Source organism: Thunnus albacares, chromosome 20, assembly GCF_914725855.1.
Source record: "Thunnus albacares chromosome 20, fThuAlb1.1, whole genome shotgun sequence".
NCBI classification, from domain to species: Eukaryota; Metazoa; Chordata; class Actinopteri; order Scombriformes; family Scombridae; genus Thunnus; species Thunnus albacares.
This window is the reverse complement of record NC_058125.1, coordinates 20,278,432-20,302,989: the sequence shown is the minus strand read 5'-3', so window position 1 is coordinate 20,302,989 and position 24,558 is coordinate 20,278,432. Positions and strand designations below refer to the sequence as shown.

Sequence of the window (24,558 nt, the reverse complement as noted above, 5' to 3'; positions counted from 1 at the left end):
GGTGACTGCTGTACAGAAAAGGCCACGTTACACTCAAACAGTACCGGTGATTCAAGCAAAGTTTACATTCCTCAGTAAAACCAAAGGTTACGCAGGAAGTGCATGCAGTAGTGTTGGGTTGGGTCAAGGAGTATGATAGTGTCCATAGTGTGCTCAGGCTCTGAAAGGTGTTGACTGAATAAACAAAATGAAATGAAATCGATACTCTACACACATCTTTAAATGTTTGGGTCCAAGCCAGGGTTAACTCTTTCAATTCCATCCTTGTCTCTACTTGAACATGAAGGCATCAGCAAGGAGAAAGGTGAAAGGAAGAGGCTGATAATAAGTGAGTGGTATAGGGGACCAAGGCCTATAGGATGGGTGTGGGGCTTTATACGTAACTTAGAAGTTATTTGCCCGGCTCCTCCTGTAAGTGAGGTAATGTGTCATGGGCCACACCAGTCGATAAAGATAAAGATAAAGACATAAAACTCCTTCACATATCCATATTTCTGACCTGGGTGGAGGGTGTTTGCTTGGAGCCCCACTGTCAAATCACAGTTTCTTACATGTCACCACTCCTCTGAGGTGACATTCAGGTCAGTTTGAGCTGACAGATCTGAGTGAGCCTTCAGAGAGGTGTATATTTGTCTTCCTCGCTTTTTGTGCTTTACGTGTTAATCCAGGCTGTTTGTTTGGAGATTATTGTCACAGGTGCTACCAGGATCACTGTTTGTGCTCCACTGAACTGTAGCCTGTCACCAATGTAGTGCAAAGAAAAACACAGAACGCTGGCTTGGATGGATAATCACACTGTGCCATAAACCACTTCACATGGTGTTAAAAGCAAAGGTTACATTTCAGAAATGGACTGAAAATGTGTGATATATGTCATTTTTGTGGATGCTGTCATAGAGCAGATATGAAGTGATTGTTCATAATCAAATACAATTAATATGAATGCTCCTTTTGAGTCTTGAGGTACCTCTTCCATCTTCTTGTACAACATTTAGACATTTACAGTAAGTGTGAGAGTTGTATGGGCAGTAAATATCAGTGATCAGTCTCAGTTATAAACAAGTTTTAAATATATAACTTTCAAGTATACACACTTGAGGTGTCCAGCATTTTTTAAGTTAATTGTATACAATAAATCTACCATGTAAAATTAAAGCAGGAGTGCTACCTGATTAATCACCATAGCAGGTTGATTCTTCAACATCACTACATTATACCTTTTTTTAATTTTTGTACATGTTGCAAGTATGTTACAGGAACAATACTCAAAACTACGCAAGACCATTCCTTACAATCAGAATTTGACATCAGTGCCTTTAAAGTTAATTCATTTTGTTTACATTCAAATCACCCAAACCACCCTCTAAATCACCCCAAAACCATTAAAACATTAACAGTTAATTGTGTCTATTACAAGTCATTTTTTTTTAAATACTTGATTTAGGTGTAGCCCACCAGACGGGGCATACTGGGAAAGCTCTTGCGCATGCTCATGCACTTCTCCTGGTCCAGGAAGAGTGAGTTGGCCTTGATGGACAGGTCATGCTCCAGGGTCACTTTGGTCTTGACCAGGGTCTGCAGAGTGTTCTCGGCCTCCATCAGCCTCTCCTGAAGCTTATGAATGGTGTCCTCGATCTCCCTCACCTCACTCACAAGCCTTAACAAGGAAGGACAAAGAGAAGCTTAAAGAAATTTTAAAAATTTTCTCTACCAAGTAAACATGCAATTCGGTGACATTAGGAGCTACAAACTATAAAAAACATTTCCTTCTATAATAGTATTAAAGTTTGTGTAATATTGGAAACAGAGATGGGCTAAAATGTTACTATTTGTAGAATTGTTTGTGATTAAAGCATATTTTTAATTGTCCCGATGGCATTAGATTGTTTGTAGATAAATTAGATAATCCCTGTGATAATCGGTGCAATCAGTGTGGGCTAGTGGGAAAGTACATTGCTGCTTGCCACAGTGTCATTCTTAATATTACCACTGAATGTTGCCAAAGTAAAGACATTTGAAATCCTACAGCAGGTTTAATTTGGCTAATATCAAACATTGACCTATTAAAACTTTTACCATATACTGTGTATTTTAAAAATGTCTTAGTGTCAAATTAATTGAGTTAAATTGTAGTTTATCAATGAGGAAGTAGCCACTATAGTTAGCCAATTTAATGATGATGCAATTGTACTATCTGTAGCTAATTAATGGTTTATTTGTCATTGTAGTATTACATTTCAAGGAAATTTTATTTAATAAGCTACTGAAATTTAAAATGAATGATTTCAGTTTCTGAAATCCTGGTTTTGTCTCTCATAACTACAAGTTCATTTTACCACGCGCAAAACAAATGACTAAACATACAAAAGCATTTAAATCCATATTTTAATTCCATTTAAATGAACACTTCTCATCCCTAAGCTATACAGTGATACTGTCATAGAACTTTTGAGTTTTTCCCTCTAATCTCCAACTTTCAACAATCTTACTGAGCTTGATAGATTTTAGGGAAATGTGTAGAAAGCATGTATTTACATGTCATCTGTGAAATGACACTAACAAATGTAAACTGCCCATTGGCAAAGCAATACTAGTTCTGTAGCTACCTGTGGTGTGGGTTGTCCCTGCAGAGCTCAACGTTGGGTCTGCGGGTTCTCTCCTCCAGCCTGGTTTGGGCCACTTTCAGTGGGGACTCTTTGTCTCTCAGGGCCTTCTTCAGAGACTCAATCAGCATCTCAGTCTGAAAGATCTCTTGCAGAGTCTGGGTGAGGAGAGAAGTAGGATACAGAGTAAAATGACCAAAAATCAATGAAATGTTAAATCATGGCAATAATAGCATGGGTGTCTCATTCATGAAAATAGCTGGTCAGCACATGTGGCAATTAAGGTAAAGGAGGAGTGATTGAAAAGAGCAGGAAAAAGAGGTGAGAGTATCTATGGAAGAGGCAGAGAACAAGTTTAAAAGCTGCAAACTGCAAGCTTCATATCAGTTGAACACAGAGCTGTACAGGACTGCCTTGTCCAAACCCATTTGATGTAATTTAATTCCAGCGATGCACTACTTCTTACAACTGACAGTGACTGAGGTTTATTAAGAACTGTGTGCCTTGTATCACGGCTGCTGTCAGTGTTTAAGCCCATCCAGCTGCTGATATAGATTCAGAGTGTAACCCCTGGCAATTAACCCGAGAACAATGAGATCCAGTGTAGAATACAGCACAAGCAATGAAAGAGACATCTATAACCATTCCCCTCTTTTGACAGGAATGTTTTACAGTAAATATGCAAACATTTCACCGCAAGCCATGTAGCAGACAACAAAGATTTATCTTATCTGAAATCCCTGCAATGTACACAATTTTTACAGATACTTAATATAGCACCAAAGCACACCAAATGTTTGTGGTGTGTGTAGAAAAGAAAAGAGAATGGGACAAACACATGATCTCTTCCTTATAAATGGCAAATTTAGTTACCCACTGATGTGAGAGAGTAAATGGATTTTGTCTTTTTGCTTTAAGTAGACCCATGTGATTGCCTTCTTGAACCTACTTTTTCATTTTTACTTTCAGTTTTTTTTTTTTTTAGTTTCATAAAACATAATCAGATCAGGACAGAGCTGTGATATCTAAACAAAAAAAGTAGAAAAACTAAAATTAAAATTAGATACCAATTCACACAGTTTAGGTAACCAAGACAAAATGGGAAATTATGATCTTGTGACACAAAATGTAAATACAATGGTGACCTTTGCCAGATGGGTCTGCAGGCTGTTCTTAGCATCAGCAATTTCAGATATGCGGTTGGTGAAGGCGACATTGACGTTGTTAAACTGGTTCCACATCTCATTGGACGTGGTGCTCAGCAGGATTTCTATCTCATCCCTGAGCTTGTGGGAGGAGGCTCGTTCACTCTGAGAGTGCAAGATGTTGTCGTCTGTGAACTTGGACCACGAGTCCGGCAGAGAGAGTCTGACAGAAGAAAAAGAATGACATACTTTTCTGGAAGTTGATACTCCCACTGTCTTTAAACATGCTGTATATGGAGAAGTATTGGGTGGAACGTTTTCAGATACTTTTTATGGTATGGTTTAAACCTATTTTGAGAACCTGATAGGTCTTGTTCATGATGATTGGGCAGCAGATAACCAATGTGACACTTAAAGACTGACTAACTTTTCTGTGATTGATTGATGACAATTTATCTGAACACCATCCAGTACTCCAAGCTGGTGTGAAAATGTGAAAAATATATGATGTAACAAGATGATATTGTATTTGATCACTCAAAGCTATACTCACGAAGGGTCTAATCTATCAATCCCTCTACAGTAGCCGATACCATCAGATGTGTTCCTCAGACGATGACACCTGTCATCTATCCTCTGAGCTGTCACTTTATCACTCATGTCTCTTTCCAATTCATGCTGGGCTGCTCGGTTTGACCTAAGGAACCCCAAAGAAACAACACGGAAACAAGAAGATAAATATATCAAAATACATGTCAAACTTCATACTGTACTTTTAGAAAAAATTATCAAATACAATCCTGCATTTAGTAATAGCTCATTCATTGATTTTCCACACTCACGCCAGTTGAGCGATGGCTCTGTCCAGATGTCGCCTCATCCTTTCCTGACATGACTTTATGGCTTCCACTTCCTTGTTTTGGCACAGGTAAATACAAGAGATACAACCTGCTTATTTAGTTGATCAGGTTGTTATCAGATGTCACACATGCATACACTTTGACACATACTTTGTTTTTACCTTTATGAGGTCTTTCTCTACATCGTCATGTACCAGATCGATGGACATCCGCTTCTCTCTGTGGTACAAACACTCTTGAGACACCTATTGACAGAGTGATCATGACTACAGCAAGTTAAGAAGGTTGTATCAAAAGCATAATTAGAAGTCACTCAATATCCAGTATTTTTGTAGTTACAACATTCTCATAGGTGAGGAATTATGTTCATATTGGACGGTTCTTTGACTCATGATTTACATCCAATGCTAATGTTCAGTGCTAATACAGGAAGTAATGTTCCCATTATGTGGCGATGGGGAAAATGTAGCAGGAGCTTGTAGCAGGAGATCAGACTTTGCTTACTGTTATAGACTCAAAAATTTTCTTTTTTTAATTAACCATAACTACATTTTTTTCCTTACCTAACAAGTGTTTTAGTTGCCTAACCATAACCCTTCTTTAACCATAGTTAATTTGCCACAACTACAATCTCTTCCTAACCTTAACTGCCAAATGTAGATATTGTAGAGGTTGAGATTTTTGAAACCTTTTTTTGAAATTTTGCGGAATATTGACTCCAATATCTAGGTTCTTGTTTGCGATAGGTTTGCATATATAATGCAATGGTTCATCTGCATTCTCCAGTTTCAGTTACCTGTAGAAGTCCCCAAGAAACCCTCCTGCCACATGATCTAGAAAGGTGTCCATGTCATTAGATCTCCAGCCAGATCAAGTTAACTCACACAAATGACCAGTGGTGCTGTAACAGCTTACTAATGTGACCTCATTAAGAGTTTGACCCAATAAGAGCATGGCTGCATTTTAAAGTGTTGTGAAGGACCAGAGACTGTTGCTACAACCAAAGCGGCCACCCTAGTCAAAACTGTTTCACCACAGATACTGTGACACATCCTGAGACATGATATGCATGAATGATAAAGTGAGTGCACTTAATGATTTCAAGACAAATGCAATATGTCCTTGTAGAAATGTAAATATTTTCTGCAAAGTCTTCCAGTAAAATAACTCAAATTTCTGATAATACTAACCAAAGAGGAAAAATTCAAGGTAATACACACTCACTGAAGTATATTCCTTCCACCCTCACCTGAAGGGGCCCCTCGGTCTCTGCCAAGGCTCTCTCCAGCCTCCTCTTGACCTCAGTGAGGGCTGCTATCTCTGTCACCATGTTGTCAATCTCATGGCTCAGCTCAGACCTCCAGAAGACGATGTCATTGAGCCGCTCGCCAATGTTCTTGCTGGTATTCTCCTGGGTTCGTCTGGTCAGCTGCTCCCTGTCCTGCATCAGCCGCATGGTGTCTCTTCTCAGTCTCTCTGCACTCTTCCGGGATGACTCAGACTCCCTGTAGTTGTTTTGGTTGGACTTGTACCAGTCATCCGGAGTGTAGCGGGTGGTCAGCGCGCTCCTGTTGGATGGGTAGAACATGGTCTTGGCTCGAACCAGATCTAAATTCTCTCGCTGTATGGAAGAGGGGGTTGGGATAGCGCTGCTGCTCTTGTAGTAGCTGTTGGTCCTCCACTGGTTGGCACTGGGATTCATCGCTAAGACAGGCTGGGTGTTGCGATAGCTGGATGCCATGGTGGAGATGGCAGGGAGGAAGTGGCTGGTTTTTGGCCGAGCGTATGTGGCTGTGAGAGTGGATCCAATGAGCTCCATATTTAACCTCCCTCAGGGTGCTTCTGGTTTTCTGAGTCAAGCGCATAAAATAACTTTTCACAACTTTCAGTTTTTTCTACATTTAAAAAATGCATTACTTTTACACATACAAGAATTTGAAGACATTCAGATGAATAAAATTTATCAGACTGATGATAACTTAACATTGATACATAACATCAGTATATTTTTAGAAATTATGAACATTTGTTATGTAGCTCATTAGAGTTAACAGAAACACAATTAAAGTCAGAAAAAAGTATCATAACAGAAAAAGAAAGGCTTACCAAGATGAAGAGAGGTTTTTTCTGGATATTCAGGCGGCGTCTCGATGCAGGCAGGCTCCCTCTCTGCTGTGCTTACCTGAAATGAGCTCAAGAACACACTAAAGGTAAACTGACATGCATAATAGATAGACAAGTTTGCAAGTCATTCATTCAGCCAGCCAATGGAAATGCACACTCTACAGGAGCTGGCCTGTCCAAGATTTCTGTTGACACAAAGGCGGTTGCCATGGGTTACTGCAGCACACTGCATGGGATTTTCAGATTAATGGTGAGCAGGTGTTTTTACTTTGTTATACTGGGATTGTTTTTTGTAATTTGTCTTGTTCTTTCTGTTTGGCTGGAGGTATTGTTGGTTCATAGCAAGTCCAAATAAGCCCACTCTACTTTTCCCCTCAAAATGATACATGTAATGAGACATTTGAGGCACAGGGCTAAAACACAGTGAGGACAAGACACACACTGAAATTTTCTGTGTTACAAATCTCTGGTATTATGATCCCCTATAGATTCTGTGAATTTGTCTATATAAACACCATGGACTTGATGTTGCTCTGCACCAATAACTTTATTTATATAGCACTTTTTTCCATACAGAAAATAGAGTAAAATGATGAAAGTCATAGGGAAAAAAGACACAATGCCAGTTAACAAAGCAAGTATTTCAGGGGTAATTACATATATGAATGTAAAAACAATAAAAACAAACAGACTAAAGGTTAAAAAAAAAAAAAAGTAAAAACCAAGATAAAAACATAAATAAAAACATCAGAATCAAGAATTAAAAGCAGTTTTATACAAGTGTGTTTTGAGGAGTGATTTAAAACATGGCACTGATCTCCTCAGGCAGGACACTTCAAAGTCTGGGGGCTCTAACAGCAAATGCACAGTCAGCTTTAGTTTTTAGCTGTGACTTTGTAATGGATAACAGAGTTTTGCCTGAGGATCTCAGGCAGCATGTTTGGTCATAATGGGAGAGCAGCTCAGAGATATACGGAGGTGCCAAACCAGACAGGGCCTTAAAAGTGATTAAAAGTATCTTAAAAATCGATTCTAAAAGACTTGCACTTTATTAAATGCCAAATAGACTTGTCTGATGACAAACACATTAGGATTCATCTTCCATCATTACAAAATTACTCTTTTTGTACTCAGGTCCTTTATTGTTTTATTTCTTATTAGATGGTGAGCAATCTGAGCTTTGTCTTCGAAGCAGAGCGGTTCAGTTGGTCTCCAGGCAGCATCAGATACCTCACCCTCACCCTGAGAACCTAGCTGTCTGTATGGATTACAGTCACCTGTTTAATGATTCATGCCACAGGAAGAGTCCACACAAACCCCTGTAGCACAGAATAATAATCTGTGTTGTGTTACCTACCATTGCAAATGAGGATCATTTACACTAATCTGTTCTGAAGGGGTAGGGCTGGACAGATGATAGCCTGTTTTCCACTACACAGGCTAGCAAAGCTGTAGCCAAGAGTAACTCAGGTGGCCTATCTTTACTACACAACTTTGACTTGATGGGTTTCATTATTCAATCTTTCTAAAGTTCAAATTGGATGGTGCTTACATGTTCATTATATAATGTCTTCATCGTGCCTTGTCAATATTTTGGAGCCTTTCTTCTAGGCTCACATACACAGAAGTAAATCATTCCTCATTGATTGTTCATCGAACCTCATGTCTGTGAAGTGTAGTGGAGTGTTTTATGTTCATGCTACTTACAGCACAACTGGAGTACCAATTACCTTTGCATGATGCAGGTCTTTCCTTGCAGATGCAGCAGCAGCAGTGTTTTAGTTAGATTAGTTAAGCTATTACCTTCAAATCTTTAATAATTTTTCAACAAGTTTTGCAACTAGAGCTGGAAGAAAACTATCTATTCTATCTACTAACTATTACAAGTAAATGTCCTGTATTACTGCATATTTCACTTAAAGGCCCAGTCTACATTCACAGGGGTATTTGAGATGTATTTACATACATAGCTGAAGAGTTTGAATTAGAGATGGAAAATATTTCATGTGTTACTGATCCAACAAAAAATAAATAAATAAATAAAAACAGTCCTGCTATGTTTACAAATTGAGTTTAATGCAATTTTTTGGTGGTGATGACATCTTGATGCTCATTTGTGTTCTAAAACCTGGACATTGTGGGATTAATGAAGCCAATATTTGAGAGCGAAAAAAAGAGGCTAAATAGCATTAACACTATAGGCCAATATTACTTTAATACCCCCCCCCAAAAAAAAGAATAGTACATAAGACATTGAAAAAAAAAATCTGAAATATATCCAAGTGCTGTAAAATAATGAATCTATGTCAAAATAAGATTATAGCAATGACCAAATACGTGTAGGCTGAAGCCATTTCGTATTATACATTAATTATAAAATTCGATATGTACTGAGGAAGATTAAACAGTTGCAAAAATAACCTCACTATTAAATATGACACTAACAGTAAATATAAGGTGACAGGAAGTTTTGAACTGTAAACTTACTGTCCGACCAGTCGAGGCAGATGACCGCCCACCTAGAGCCCAGTTCTGCTTGAGGTTTCTTCCCGTTAAAGGACAGTTTTCCTTGCCTCTGTCACCAAATGCTTGCTCATGGGCGAATGTTGGGTCCTTGTAAATTATAGAGTACAGCCTTGAAAAGTGCCCTGAGATAACTTCTGTTGTGATTTGGCACTATATAAATAAAATTGACTTAACTGTATAAAACTATTTTTAATATCTATGAAAAATATGAAAATATACAGTAGGGAAAATATGGTTCAAAAATGTAAAATTGCAATCTGTAAATGTTAACTTGAATATCTACTATAATTTACATTGATACCAACATATCTTTAAAGGCCAATATTAGTGGACAATATGTGGATATATCAGTCAGGCTGTAGTTCTGAATGTATACATACAGTATCTGTTCTATCCACTTGTAATAGCAGACCTTGTAATTTCACGCTTAATAATTAGTGTTGGGCACGTTACTTTCAAAATATATTATGTTACATATTACTAGTTACTTTCATTTGAAAGTAATAAGTTACTTTGTGTAAAGTAGCGCGGTACCTATTACACTACTTTTGTGTTACTTTCTCCAAAATAACCACAGAAGTATAGCTAGGCTTTATAAAATGGAAGAGTATAATGTTGTTTCAGAGCGGGTAATCAAAGCACAGAAGCTCAATATCTTTATAATACATAATATCTTCTGGTCAACAGAAGGTTGATGAGACAACAGTTAGCAATTAGCAGAAAATGTTAAATGTGAGGATTTATTCACTGTGAGTGGGAAACTGGCGACTTCCAGACGCTGTCTGAACTGTAATAATATTACCGAAATCCTATTAGTAAAGCGTTATTACTTTGTTATTGCTAAAAGTATATTACTGTAACAATGGCTGTGTGATTGGCTTGCAGGTTTATGTTTCTTGCCCTGAAACCTTCCCTGTGTCCAGTATTTTAAAGGGCAGGGTTTGGTGGTGGCTTCAAAGAGCCCGTGCTCTGCTCACTATTTTGCGGCTCGTGGTCAGGCTACTATTGTTATAAACATGGAGGTTTAGATTTAGAATGGAATGATATGCCATTGCTCCACCCCTGTGGCCTCAGCATCACTTAACATGGCTAGGTTGAAGAAGGCCATCCGGCATGCCTCTGCCGCCCTGACCTCAGCCGCTATAAATACGCCCCAGAAAAGCATGAAAAGCCATGCCTCGTATGAAATTCCTCCCCTGGATAGAGCTGTGAGCGTCCTCTGGAAAAGTGCTTCCTAGTCCATCTCCCCACTGGTTTCAGAACGTGAGGGAAATGTTAGAGGGTCCTATATATACTCCTGCCTTGTGGCCCATGACAGTATGTTGTGAATTACTGCATAGTAGAAATGTCTGAGGGAGCAAGCATGCTGTCCACTCCACTTAGAGCACAGTGACACTGAACTGAAGGCTGACATGCTCATAGGAATGAAAACCTCAATAAATATCAGCTTTTACTTAAATGTTGGCCAGAAATGTACAGTATGTAAGAAATATTTCCCCTCCCATATGTGGTATCATAGACATTTACCATGACAGGTGACCAAAGCGGGAAAAGGAAAGTATTACAATATCTATAACTTATGTCATGTGGTTTGGCGGAGGTGTTTGGTCCCGTTCTCATTTTGGCTAGGATGAGACATGTGGTGAATGTTCACATTTGGACAAAAGAGACAAATTAAATGATGCAAGGAACCTCCAGTCGGTGATATCAGTTGATGGGACACAGACACTTGGATATCATTGATCAGGAAGTGAGAAAGGACTTCTGGCTCGGACATGTACACATTTTAATTCTTTTATTTATGTCCACGTCGTTGTAGCCTTCCTCGTAATGTAAATACTGGAAGACACGCACTTTGTCTGACATTTGAATATGTGATGTCTTCAAAACCATAAATCAATTTGAATCACCCCTCCAAATATGGCAACGGCAGACACAAAGCAGCATATAGCAGGTAATTTTAAGGTTCACAGTAGAATACTTTTTTAATGCATGCCTAACACCTGCAAACTCCTCAGTACCAATCTACAGACATTATAAAGGCTGCCAAATATAAACACGAAGAGGTTGCATCTCTAATTAAGCTGCCAGACACCATCAACTAGAGATTGATGCTTTGCAACCTTAGTGAGGAACTCACAGTGAAAAATACATCCCACCTCCAAAACAAACAGTCAACATCCAGTGTGTTAGCTGTAACGTTAAAAAACTTATCACCACCCAGGAATGACTTTACTTATTGATGAAGAAGACCTTAAGGCCTTCATTAACATGTCAACAATTCTGTTGTTTATTGCTGTATAGAGCAACACACACCCACTCCACCACTGCACACACACTTCCTAAGGTCTTGACACATCCTTCACTTTTCACCATTGACCTTCAGCTTATCATGTAAGAATAGACAGGAGGTGGAGGTCAGAAGTTGTTTTCTAAACATTCCCACCTAGTGACAATAAGTCCTCGTCTGTTGCCTCTCCAGCGTGTAGTGTTTTAACTTCCGGCCCCCAACGCTTTCCATGTCAACCTGGCAAGCTTCCTGTACGGTCACACCACAGCTTCCCCTTTTCAAAACCTTCATATCAGTAGTCCCACCACGCTTGCGTGCTCTTCTGACTGCATTTTAATGGGTAACATGGTAACACTCGCAGCTTTTTTTTTTTCTTTTTCTGTCTGTCACAGTATGCAGGCCACTGTAATGGCATCAGTTTCCTCTCATGAATTGTGCATGGAGCAGCCTTTGCGAATGGTGGCCACACCTGGAGAGAAACACAAGAGAGGAAATCAAGCATTAAATCTGATGACAGTATTAGAGATCCCCCACTGAGCTAATGGCATGTCCAGATGGGAATATCACAGCCTCCAGGGCTCATCTCAGGTCATCACCAATCATTTGAGACAGAGGTGGTGTGCAGTCTGGCTCTTTCCTCTTATAGCCACGATACACCTCTCTTTGTCTTTTGCCTGTCTTGATTTAATGCTGCAGTGGTCTCCATGGCCTCTTTTTTTCTCCAGTGGTACCAAATGAGCATGGTAACAACTGAACTTGACCGTGTGGGCTGATAAAATTTGACTTTTACAAGCTTCTCAGGGGTGGTGCAAAAATCAGCACAAATGTAACAACTGTGCATAAGTGGGACTTCTCTGTTGGTACACACTGTTGATGCTGTACAAAAGCGATTAAAGACTGGATTCTGCAAGCCAGCTAAGCAACATTCTGTAGTCTCTAAAATGGACCCCAAATTAATTTGCTGGGTCAATTTTTGGAGTTGCTCATGTGAAAAAACGGGCAATGGTATGGGCAATTCCAATAGATTCATTTTTTTATTATTGGATCTTACATTTTATATTTTGTGGTATCTTAAGTTAAATTATCAGGCTGGTGATATTCTATATTTTTGGGGTAATGATGAAAAGACCAAAACCAACAATGTGTAAGTCTGAGTCTCAATTTCCGACTTCCTGACCCTGTCTGTTGCATTCAGCCCAATTCTACTGTTTCCTTCACAAGACGTAAATCTATAAAAATTATTCACATATACTGTCATTCTTAAAGCTATAGTCTGGGACTTTTACATATAAATGAATGTCTGTTATATTTAAGCCCTTGCCAAACAAGTTCACACAATGCTGATTAAGCCTATCAATGCCAAATCTAAATCTAAATCTCTCTGTATTTCACAGTATAGAGTTTTTAAATCTGGTGTTGAGTTTGACATTCCTGTGCTGGCTGGATGAACACATACTGCACATATGGGCAGAGCATGTGCACCAGAGACTTCCGCTGGCCGAGCCGGCTAACTTCCGATTAGTCCTCTGTTAACTTGAATGGGGATTATATAATTTAATCATGCGGATCTGCTAGACTTTCTAAATGTTATCAGGCCGAATGGATCAAATTCTTATAGTAAAACGAGTTATTTTGCAGGGGTTGTGTGACAAAACAATGTATCCACCATTTTACAGCTGCAACAGTAGCGACAGAGTAGGCTGCCGCGGAGCCTATGATGTATAATGTCCTTAAAACTGCTGGCCACTGTAGTTACTAACAAACATCACTCAAACAGGAGGACATAGTGTGAGGACTATTTTCAACCATGGATCTGGTTTGCTAAGCATTTACAGGAACAAGAAAGTGTGTGGCCTCTACTCAAAGTAAAGCGCCCGTGTTAGTTGTAATGAAGGAATCTGTCACTCAGTGTAAAAGTGTGGCTCATTTATATTATATGAATATGTTACATCAGAGTTTGGCTACACAGACAGTACATGAAAGGCCTGTTCATAAGATTTGTTGACAATAAGAAAAATATACTATATCACTAGACATATGCTTTTAGAAGAGCCACATTCATTTATAATGTATATCAGTGTGCATTTGTTAGTAAAATGTTGCATAGCAATAAGGAACCCATCAACATGCCTTGTGCATGTTTATGTGGCGTTGCATGGTAACAACTGTGTTTGTAGTTTGATGTCTGCAAGTATAGCGGGAAGGCCTCTGAGGAACAGCATATTCTATGGGTTCTATTATATTATCTACACAAAGGAGACAAATGGATACTGTATCATTATCACGCAGAGGAAGCAGAGAACAGACAGTCAGTTAGGCAGCAGATGATCTATGTGTATAGCTTTGTTTATCTTTGTTCAAGTCTTAAGAGACTATAAACCAAAATTGGAGATGACATTCTCATGCACACAAACTAAAACCATATCTGAGATTATTGAAAACCCTGATTTAGTTTTCTCTCCTTAGCCCTTCTTTAAATTCTCTCATGCTACCATTAAGCGTAATAGATGATGGGCTGTTAGTGGTTAAGAGACTTCATAGAATGAATTCCACTCTTTGAACCTGCTTCATTTCCAAAATGCACACATAATTATTTACTCTATTCCTGTGACACCACACCAAACCCTTTCCATTAAGTAAGTCAGCTAAGCATACACGGGAAACATAGATCCTGTGCTGCTTTTGGTTGTGACTGTTTAAAAGATTAAGTTTGTACCTCAGCGTTTTGGTTTTTTTTGTTTGTTTGTTTTTTTATGGCTGTTGGCAGTCAGATGGTGGTGCAGGGGAGGGCAACGCGTGTCTGACAGGACAGGCGAGGGGTGGATGGACTCTGGCCACCCCCCACTCTGTAATCAAGGCTCCCAGTCGCAAACTTCCAGAGTGGGACGAGGGGCCATGAATGCAGGGCTTTGTCCAGTCCATGGTCATCACATTCCACTGGAGCCACTATGTGGCGCGCAGCAGAGCGGAGGAGAGGGCAGGCCAGGGCAGGCCAGGACAGGGCAGGCATGGAGAGGAAACACTGACCAGACTCTCTTAACGGCAACACTGTCATCAAAGATGCATGTGATTCTGCGCCACTTATTTATTAGACATTTTTTCATATTATTTTCAGCTGATGGTGAACCGTGTACATGATGAAGTTTTCTGAATATTATCTGTGTCCAAAGAATTTGCAATGTCAAAATTTATCTGTAGTTAGAGATCTCCTCGCTTGAAATCCCTAGTGTCTTCATTTTCAACAGATCAGCACCTCTACCAATGTGTGGAGCAATGAGAACTTCTCTTTGCCATGATGGAGCACTTCCTGTTTAATTCTCTGACTGGGTCCCGGCCAGTGCTGGAGGGTATGAGTCATTGGCCTCAGCAGAGTGTTTGCTACTGACACAGAGAAATCCCTGCATAAAAAGCCAAATAATTGTTTTCCATTAACACTTCCATTGGTGTGCTGTTTCTCTCAATATTGAATTTGTCCGCTGGTTTGTCTCTCAATAACCTTGAAAAATCCAAATTTTTAGGCTTTGTTACTTGGCTTGAAATAGTAAAAATGCATATATGATATGAAAGTTGAGTGTCTCATTTAGCATCCACTAAAATCTTGAAAATAAACATTCATAACTATTAGAAAACCTAGTTCAAAAAACAGCTCATTTTGCTGTTAAGACCATTTGTCAACACTGTGCAGGCATGGCAAATCACATTTTGATTGACACCCGCTACAGTAACTAACGACTGGGTTTCCATCATGCAGAGCCGCGCTTATAACTCACTGAGCTTTGCCTCCAACACGTTAAATATAAGATACTACCTACCGCTATACAAAAGTAAAGCCAAAATATCTCCTTTCCCGGAGCTGCCATCTTGCTTGTGTGACGTCATTTGGAGCCAGAGTCTGTGCAGTAGAGTCAGGTGATAGGATGATGGCCTGCGAGACACGCCCCCTCAGCCATCCTGCTGCCTGATGGAGGTTTGAGATTCGCTGTCACAGCTATCAATCATGACATCACAACTCCTTTTTATACTATCAAATATCTAATTAAAAACAAACTTTTCAGAAAAAATAAGCACTTGAACAAGCATCAGCATGATAAGACCTACCTAAAACGACAGAAACCATCTTTGGAAAAATTTGTTTGACGTTTACTTTGATTTTTTAATTTGGCTCATGTCCTATCCACTAACATGGAGGGGGCGGGATTTATGACATATACTGCAGTCAGCCACCAGGGGGCAATTGAGATATTTTGGCTCCACTTTTGGGGAGCTGCATGGATGTATTATGAGAGCTGGATAGGGCGCCGCCGCACAGCATTGCAGTCAATTTTTCCCAATGGTCACTCTCGGTATTGCAGCGAAAAATACCCCTGCGGCTCAAAAAAGCTTTTTCCTCATAGACGACCATTGTAAAAGAGACGTCTGTAAAACTGTTAACAGGACACCTCAAACTTTAAACAAGGTTAGTTATGACTCTTTCTATCATGAATTTTTGATCCATGGAAGTTTTATATTTGTAAAACTTTCCTCAAGCCAAGAAAAGTGATTTTAAAATCTATGACATCATCACGATGTAAAGTCTATGGGCCGAGCGGGAACTCATGGGCAGGGCCAGCGGGGGAAACACCACCATGCATATTCAGTGGGCAAACACAGAAGCTAGAAACGTTTTTTGGCGTATGCGCTAGATGAGCAATTCTTAGTGAACTGAAACGGCGTCATTTTTGGTCCGGTATCCAGCTCTTATAATACATCCATGTGGAGCTGTCATGACGCCCATATTTATATACAGTCAATGAACCAGAGCTAGAACAAGAACTAGAGTACATTTAAATGTACAGCAGGTAATTGGCCGGAGTAATGAAGAATATAGCAAAATTAATTTGGTCTAGATGCAGATATGCTACCAATAACACAGAAACTCCAGCAACCAGAAATGAGACAATACGCTTACCGCAGCACATCATCACGTCTTTTATGATTGGTTGAAGTCCCAATTCAAACCCGATATCAGGAAAGTATACAAAAACTTTATGACAATACTTTTTTCTATTTAACTATTTTCTTATACTTTTTAGATGCTTACTATTATGTAGATAGGACCAGATAGGACATATTTAGAAGACTATTGTGGATTTAGGTTTCTAGTGGCTTTAAAGCGTGGCATGAAAGAAGTGGCTTTTTAAAGTCCAAGTTTCTATAAATTGAGTTAACAATGTGCTTCGAGGTTGTGACCAGCTCGGTGCTTGTAATTCTAGCTATTTCTGTCCAAACGTTTATAAAGGGGAGAGAGGTCTAATGTTTCCGTGCTGACTCAGGAGTTGAATTATTCACCCTGGGCGTGCGTATTACTCTCACACACAGACCTCCACCCCAAATTAGGGAAAATGCAGCTTGTGCTTGTCATCTACGCAAGACAGGAAGGGAGCATGAATGATAGAAACCTCAGATGGTTACACAGTGACTCATGATCATGCAAGAAATGGTCAGAGAAATATCTTGAGCCTTAATCATGAGGAAAGGACCCCGCATTCCTCATGTTGGTGCCACTTAGGAGTGAGGGTGTGAAATGAGGCATGTTCAACATGTGGCCAGCTGATGTGCAAATTGTATTGTGCATCAGAGCCAAAAAGACAAATAAAGACAGGAAGGAAACCTGGAAGTTAGTGTCTGTGTCTTGTTTCCTCTGCTTCCCTTTTATTTTTCCTCGGCTATTTCTCACGCACCGACTCCCCCTTTCCATATTCCTCTGCCATCATTCTCTTTAATCACTTGTTAAATGTTCCATTTACTACAGTTCTCTCAGTATTCTTTTTATAGCTGGCTGTAGTCTATGTCCTCTCACAAAAAGAAAAAGTGTCTGTCAGTGTTGATGAGAGACTGTGCACAGCTGGACCTTGGCAGCATGGGAACAAGGGTTGGAACTGGGACTGGGGCTGTTGGGTCCAGATGGACTCTGTGACTGGCCATTTCTGCCACACGATTAACAGCTTTCCAAACACACCGTTGTCTCCAAGAAGAGAGGTTTTGCCACGATTGAAACTGAGGGCAGAACAGCTCTTCTGTTCTTTTTTGGCAGGAATTTCCTACTAAAGTTTTTTTGCTGATGTCTTTATCTGAAAGCCTGGTGTCTGGCTGCATAATGTAACTGTTTTGTTTTCTTAATTAATGCATTACATGTTGTTTCAACACTGACTCTTGGAGTCACTAGGTGCAAAGTTTGGTTTTGGTAACACTCTTTGGTGATTTTGCCCACTAGTTGCAGTTACTACTATGAGAAGTTGAAAAAAAGCTAAGTGTATTGTCATCCACGTGCTTTTTTTAAACTACATTCCCAATGGCTCATTGAACACTCACAGTAAACCATAATTTACAATTAGATAAGGAAAAGATGCTCCACAGGCAAAGTTTGACTTGATCTTGCACGCACATGTACTGTATAGTGACACAAGGTATGCAGTGCACTTACACACATTCGATATATACACAGCTGCTGCTGCTACATCATTCCCTAGTCATGCATTCTCTTTGTATATTGCCAAAGGTTAGAGTGCATCAAGTAAGCTATCAGATGAATTCAAAGGCATGTTCTTATGTTAGGCCTTCAGAGGGACACACCCTGCTGCAATGCAACCCTGCTGCCATTCAGCAGCTTCTAATTAGACTTAAAAGATGCATAGTGAACATTTAATTTTTTCTGTTTTGCTGTTTTACAATGCCAGTATTCTTCACAGCATGTGTGGAAAACTGAAATTTACCCTCAAAGTGACCGCTGTAACAAATACTTCTTCAGTTTGAGTGCATTTATAGAGCTATTGTCTATTGTAGTTGCTCTTTTCCTGCACAAATATAGGCTGCAGTGTGTACTTGACCATGAAACATTTTTTTTTGCATAAAACATAACCGAATGCTCTCTGATTTGCACAAACACACACTGTCTAAATTCTTCTCTAATTGCTCACACTAGCCAAACAAAAGGCCAAGGAAGATTCAGATTTACCGCTACAAGGCGGAGAAAGGCATTTAAAACCATGGCTTTTTTGTTCAGAGGCATTTTCCAACCCTTGTGCCCTTCCTCTCCCTCTGAAATGCCAAAGGCATCTGGTTGACAGCTCCTCACAAGCTTTCAAATTGTTCTCCTTTTCCCAAATTTGGACTGAGGCAGAATGGGGCTATTGTCAAAGAGTTTAGCGGACTTGAGAGAAATTCATTTATCTTTCCTGGCAGCTTAACAGTCTCACAGATGAAGTGGGAACTCTTCGTTTTGTTAGACAAAATTGTGTTTTTTCCCACTTTTTACTGGACCCAAGGATGTAGGATGTGTTTATCAGAATCACACTGTGGTTCATTGGTATGGCATTCATTCAGTAGAGGTACCAGCATATCATAAATGCAGTAGGCATGTGACAATTATGGCCACATGGTTCCCAATTTGGGCACCACACAGAGAGATGAGCTGTAAAGATGTCTCAGTGGAATTCCAAGTGGTAACCTCTTCAACCGCTCTCCACAGTTCCCCAGCTCTAAGTGTTCATTTGGCACTCGTCGCGGTCATTTCTGTGATTATGATGATGTTTTAGTACTGTATGTGGGCATATACTGTGCTGCCGTGTCAGGTGCGTGGGCCACGTGCTGGGTGCCTTGAGCTGTGAGTTAGCCCTTGCATGGCTCTGGTGGATCTGCGGCAGCTATACGCCCTCATCTTGTGTGTGGACAGGACAGGCCGCAGCAGCTGGGAATGCACATTGACCTCAGTGGGAGGAGCCAAGGTCAGCAAAAGTGAGGTCAATAGAAAGTTAAAACCTGTTGCACTGTGTCCAGAAATCTGTCCAGAGGTAAATTGGACATTATCCTGTCTCTAAAGCCAAATAGGACACATCAGTGCCAAACAAGGCCTTTTTTCTGATGAAACCTGTCGCTGAACACATTTTTTTTTCAACCTATTTCAGATGTGACCACTATGTATTTTGCCACAGCCCTACTTGTTTTAGAGTTCTAATGTTTGTCAAATTTTCTTTTCGGGTAATTTCATAATTTTTTTTTACAAAGATTTACAGAAAATTTTTTACAATCTTCTGAGACTATTGGTGTACCAATTGTAAGGGAACCTCTAGCACACCAACAGAATAATAACAACAAACCGTGCTCCAGAGCTGAATTGTCAAGAATTTGCAATATCCAAATATTTTGCACTATAGTAAACATTTGCCACTATTTCAGTTTCTTCTGTCTCTAATCCTCAAGTACAAGTGCTGGCAACTCTCCTGCTCTGAATCTGTGTGTAACACAAGCTGCTGTGGTGAACTCTCAGTTGTTTAACACAGCTTTTTTTTCCATGCAGTGTTTGGGGTGACCACCCAAGGCCTCTGACCACATTGCACATTGCTCCCAAATAGAGCGGGAAGCGGAGGAAGACCTTCAATGTGTTACCGCCTCATTCCTCTCTCTCTCTCCTCTCATTTACCCAGCACGGGCATCACATGCCCATATAGTTGATCCTGGCTGCTGAGGACAGCAGGGCACAGCTGCACTCAGGACTGGATTTCACCCACCTCACTTTGGTAAACCTCTTTACACTCTCTCCTGGACAGCTGCAGACCGCCAACCATAGGCCCATATGGGTGGCTGGGTAGACTTAGCATGGTGAAGAAATATAAAGAGATGTTGTCAGCTCCATGCATACATCTGTCTGTTAAAACTGATTTATGACCACTGAAGCACCAAGATAAACATTCATTTCTTGTTGTGTTAATGATAGGAACAGAGACATGCATATTAAGCTGTTTGCTATATTCAGTAGCAAACAAACATCACACAGCTTTTCCATTATGTAGAAATATATTACCTATGCTTTGTGCTTTTTTTATGGATAGCAATGTTGGTATGTCAGTTGGTCCACCACTTTGATCCAAATTAAAATGTCCTAAAAACTATTGAACAGATTTCCATTAAATTGTCTACAGACATTCATGGTCCCCAGAAGAAGAATCCTACAGACTCTTCCTATAGACCTCAACATCTACTTACTGAATTGGTACAAAATCAAAGTCTCAAAGAGCTGCAGCCGAAATAAGTGGGAAGTGGAGTAGGGGCTTTGTAAATTGGATAATTCAAATTGTGGCAATTCATGCAACACCTGAAAATCTCATAAAATAATAATGCAATGTAGTCTATATTTCAGTGGTATCCAGATTTGTTATCGTCTTTTTTCATTTCATTAAATTGCTTTAGCAATTAATAATAATAATAATAAAAAGTTTCTATTAAAAATGCATACAGGTTTCTGCTTAATGCACAGGGCAACAAGGAAACAGAAATTGTTCTGTGTATACAGCATCAGTTAGGTGCAGGAATGTAAAAAAAACTGATTTTTTTCCGCATGTAAGTTACAGAATACATTTTGCTTTTGTCAGTGGCAGTCACCCTGTTAACACTATTCCGTGAGCACAGATACATGGACACACACATTAATTCAGCTATAGACTGCTCACAACCATACAGTGTAACAGAGTGGTCTGAGAGCTCAGACGTCCTAATGTGAATCGGATCTGTGCACAAAAACTGAATTGTAATCACAATGGCTACATAGAAACTAAGTCACATTGTCTTCTCTTGTCCTTAGAAGGTCTGCAGATGGAGAACTGTTGCATAAGTCTTTGCCTGTATGAGGGAGGTGCCGCTGCACTGTTTATTAGGTGCAGTTTATTAGCCATGACTCGCTGCTATCTTGGCTAATGTCGTGCAGTGGGCGCAGAGGAGCCAGGATAGCAGCCCAGTGCCCCCTGTCTGCTAAGGCAAACAAAGAGCTACTATGTGTCACATACACAGTAAAACTGCCTCACCAATCTGAACCCCCACTATGCTTCCAGTCTGCCAGTGCTGAGAAGAGAAAATGATGAGCCCACCAACACTCTCCCACCTTGCAAATTGATATCATACCACCAACCCACTGTGACCGCCGTTGTGTTAGTCTGCAGAATCTACTCACTGCAAATCAGTGTGGATGTACACAACTGCATAGTCATGTCAGTGTGTGCTGGTCATCACAGTTCAATGAAGCAGCTATGACGTAAGGTATATTTACAACATAACTCTTCCTCCCCTCCGTGTCCTGTCTGCAGACGGGAATCCTGTGGGAGTGGCTGCTATGAGCATTAGGGGTGGGGAGAGGCTGTAAGAGCTTTTTGGAAAATGCTCTCAGGAGGAACTGTAGGATGTAGGAGGAAGGTAGAAGTCATCCATCCGGCTGAAAAGGGCTGACGAATTTGAGAATTTAGAAGTGGATGGTGAAAAGTGGAAGGCAGGGGTGAAAATACCCAAAGAGGATAAGAGCCAGAAAAAATATGTGCGTATGAAGAGGTCAGAAAAACAGGAACTGTGTGAAGGATCCTACCAATACAGGGATGCAGGAAGCAAATTATCATTATAAGAGAGTGCCACATTTTAGATGAAAGGGCTTGAGTCACTTTTAGTGCATTGTATTCTGTCAAAAATATAAAAGGAGCTCCCTGTCGCCCCCTGTAGTTCATATGTTTGAATGAGCGTGGAACACTGCTCCCTTTGTTTGCTGCCCCCCTGCTGCTTTTGGTCTATTTCAGACACATAGGTAATGTAGGCAGGCTGTCTCTGAGGCTGAAGATACTGGCTCACACATGAGAGAGCAGCATTGAGAGAGGATGTCAAGGATACAGTTGGAGAGATGGAACAAAAAAAAAAGAGCACAAAATGAATGTTGAGAGGTGGGGAAAGAAGGGGTACAGGAAGGGAGATGGCAAAAGATATAAAGACAAACACAGAAGTTGGATTTGGGAGTTAACTGAGCTTGAATTACCTGGTCTATCATTAGAGCAGTAATGAGGAGCAGACAGGGCAGCAGCTCGCCCCCTGACAGGGAACACTGCTTTCCTACAAAGAGTAACATTGTTTGAGTTCTGAGTTGGTAGATAGATGATGGCAAGAAGCTTTGATGTATGCAATTAAGATATCTCTGTTCCCTAATTAGATTGAGGTGATGTATCTGCACTTAAGGAATCCACACCATCAACATTAACATAAGTTCCCATCCTGCTCCTGACTGTGATTCAGATAAAAGGCAACGGCTCTTGTTTCTCAGATGACTGTTGCTGTTAAGGGTGCTTTATGTTATTGTGGGTTTTGATCTCCATCATACTAGCTAAAACAGAGGCAAACTGAGCAGGATTTAATCCCACGGCTTCTGTCAGAAAGATAGGTTATAGTAATATATTATGAATAAAAATGCATCACTGTGAATGTTCACCACAAGCAAAGCAAAGTTTGCTTCTTAAAATCTCATTTCCTGATTTTAAAGCCCGGGAGCACAAATTCCTCAGCTGTGCACTGCACATACAACGGAAGAAAGGAAGTCACCGGGCATCCTGGGCTACACTGTGCTGTACTGTATATAGTCACACACAGCGTATGGCTTTTAGACGTACTTACACATACACAGTTGTATATTAACAGTTTCCTGAGTAGCAGTTGAAGCTCCAGTGCAGCTTTAGGCATTTAGCCAGAGCATAATTGAATCACTTCACTGTTTCAATGGTATGTTACTACTTGCCTTTGAAATGAGAAGTCATTCTAGTGTTTATCACTTTATTGGAGTTGTAGGATAACAACAGTAAAATATATGAAGCAAATTCCTGCCTGATGGAGGATTTTGCGGTTTCCCCTACCATCTCCATCATTCTTTCTCCATCCTCCTCTTCACATTTCTCTTTCTCCCAACATCCTTATAACCCTCTTTGGCCCTCTTTAGTTAAGTTGCACAGTATGTGTTTCTTTTTTTTCCCACCTCTCTCTTCTGACTCGAGGCATCTCCCCTCAGCCTTTAAAGTGAAATTACATCTCCTCTGGCTTCACAGCACACTGGTTGTAATGCTACCTGTAGGGATAAGCTACAGGGAACATTTTCCAAAATGTTGAGCTGTTAATTTAATGTAATTTAAGATAATGATTACAGGCACAGACTCTGATTGGCACTACTGAGCAGACATTTTAACATGAGGTAGGTGACTTATGAGTGTACACATCTAGAGGCTTGATCTGATTCAAATTCAACTTTCCAGAAAATTGAAATTTGCCGTTAAAAACCACAAGGATCTTGCTTACAGACTGCTGCACAAACTCCATAAGATTCCAGTCTGTGTTCTCCATGTTTATAAGTGGTGTCAAATTATTAAGCCTCCAGCTGTTGTCCTGCATTAGAGTGTGTGTTTTTTGATGAAGTGCTGCAAGACTAAAAATAAGTACATTGGATGTTTTTATTTGAAACCGCGGACAGGGAAATGGAAACTTTGCATAGGGTGGATCGCAGCCAAATCTGCCTAATGTGTGTGTTTGTGTTTGAAATGAGAGAGGGCGGGCAAGCAAGCATGAGAGAGAGAGAGAGAGTGGGATGCTATTTTCTCGACATGCTAAAGAGGAAGGTGCTGCCCTCGTGACCTGACATATACTCGGATCAGTCAACATGGCAGACACACCCAATCAGCTTTACAAGTGACCGTTTCCACTAAAAACTCAATTACACAACTGTTGATTTGGGCATAATAGAATATATATCTGAGAACAATATTTGAGACCTCTATTTGACATTGAAAGTCAGAAAAATGTTCTCAAAGCTAGCTCTTTTGTGTCCAACATTGATAGCTTTAGGAATGCTGCAGGGCTTTATTGGTGCCAGTTCTGGTAACACCCAAAGCATCCAAAGCATGCCAGGCTGGGTGGGCTTGCAATTTATAAATACACCCCTCTAAACATGTCTGAAATTCACTGTGTGGTTTTTACTGCCACGAGGTTCACTCCTCAAATAATATGAAGAGGAGGTCCGTGTGTATTTGCATTTATCATGTGCTTGTATGTGCATGTGTCAGGGCAACCAGTCAACAAGATATCAGACAGGTCACTGCTACAGTAAGAGCAGTGATGATTTACGCTTCCTAGTCATGTATTTACAGCCAGTGAAAAGCTATCCTGGATTTATGTAAATATGCTTC

At 40.2% G+C, this 24,558-nt stretch overlaps 1 protein-coding gene across 1 annotated transcript; it reads right to left on the bottom strand.

The window, feature by feature from the left end:
• Nucleotides 1–1,207: 1,207 nt before the first annotated feature.
• On the bottom strand, nucleotides 1,208–6,800 carry tekt3 (tektin 3). Its single transcript, XM_044338049.1, has 8 exons — nucleotides 6,715–6,800; nucleotides 5,858–6,458; nucleotides 4,770–4,853; nucleotides 4,591–4,661; nucleotides 4,302–4,445; nucleotides 3,749–3,971; nucleotides 2,607–2,761; nucleotides 1,208–1,657 (listed from the first exon to the last, which is right to left on the bottom strand). The coding sequence occupies exons 2-8, from the start codon at nucleotides 6,425–6,427 to the stop codon at nucleotides 1,441–1,443; spliced, it is 1,464 nt and encodes a 487-aa protein (XP_044193984.1). The 5' UTR covers nucleotides 6,428–6,458; nucleotides 6,715–6,800; the 3' UTR covers nucleotides 1,208–1,440.
• Between the last annotated feature and the right edge of the window lie 17,758 nt (nucleotides 6,801–24,558).

What these genes read in the sequence shown, in the direction of transcription:
- tekt3 (XM_044338049.1), bottom strand. Translation starts at nt 6,427, where the DNA reads ATGGAGCTCATTGGATCCACTCTCACAGCCACATACGCTCGGCCAAAA. An exon ending in TAGAGAAAGACCTCATAAAG is followed by an intron (nt 4,662 to 4,769) that starts GTAAAAACAAAG and finishes TGCCAAAACAAG; the next exon opens with GAAGTGGAAGCCATAAAGTC. An exon ending in TGCAGACCCATCTGGCAAAG is followed by an intron (nt 2,762 to 3,748) that starts GTCACCATTGTA and finishes CTCCTCACCCAG; the next exon opens with ACTCTGCAAGAGATCTTTCA.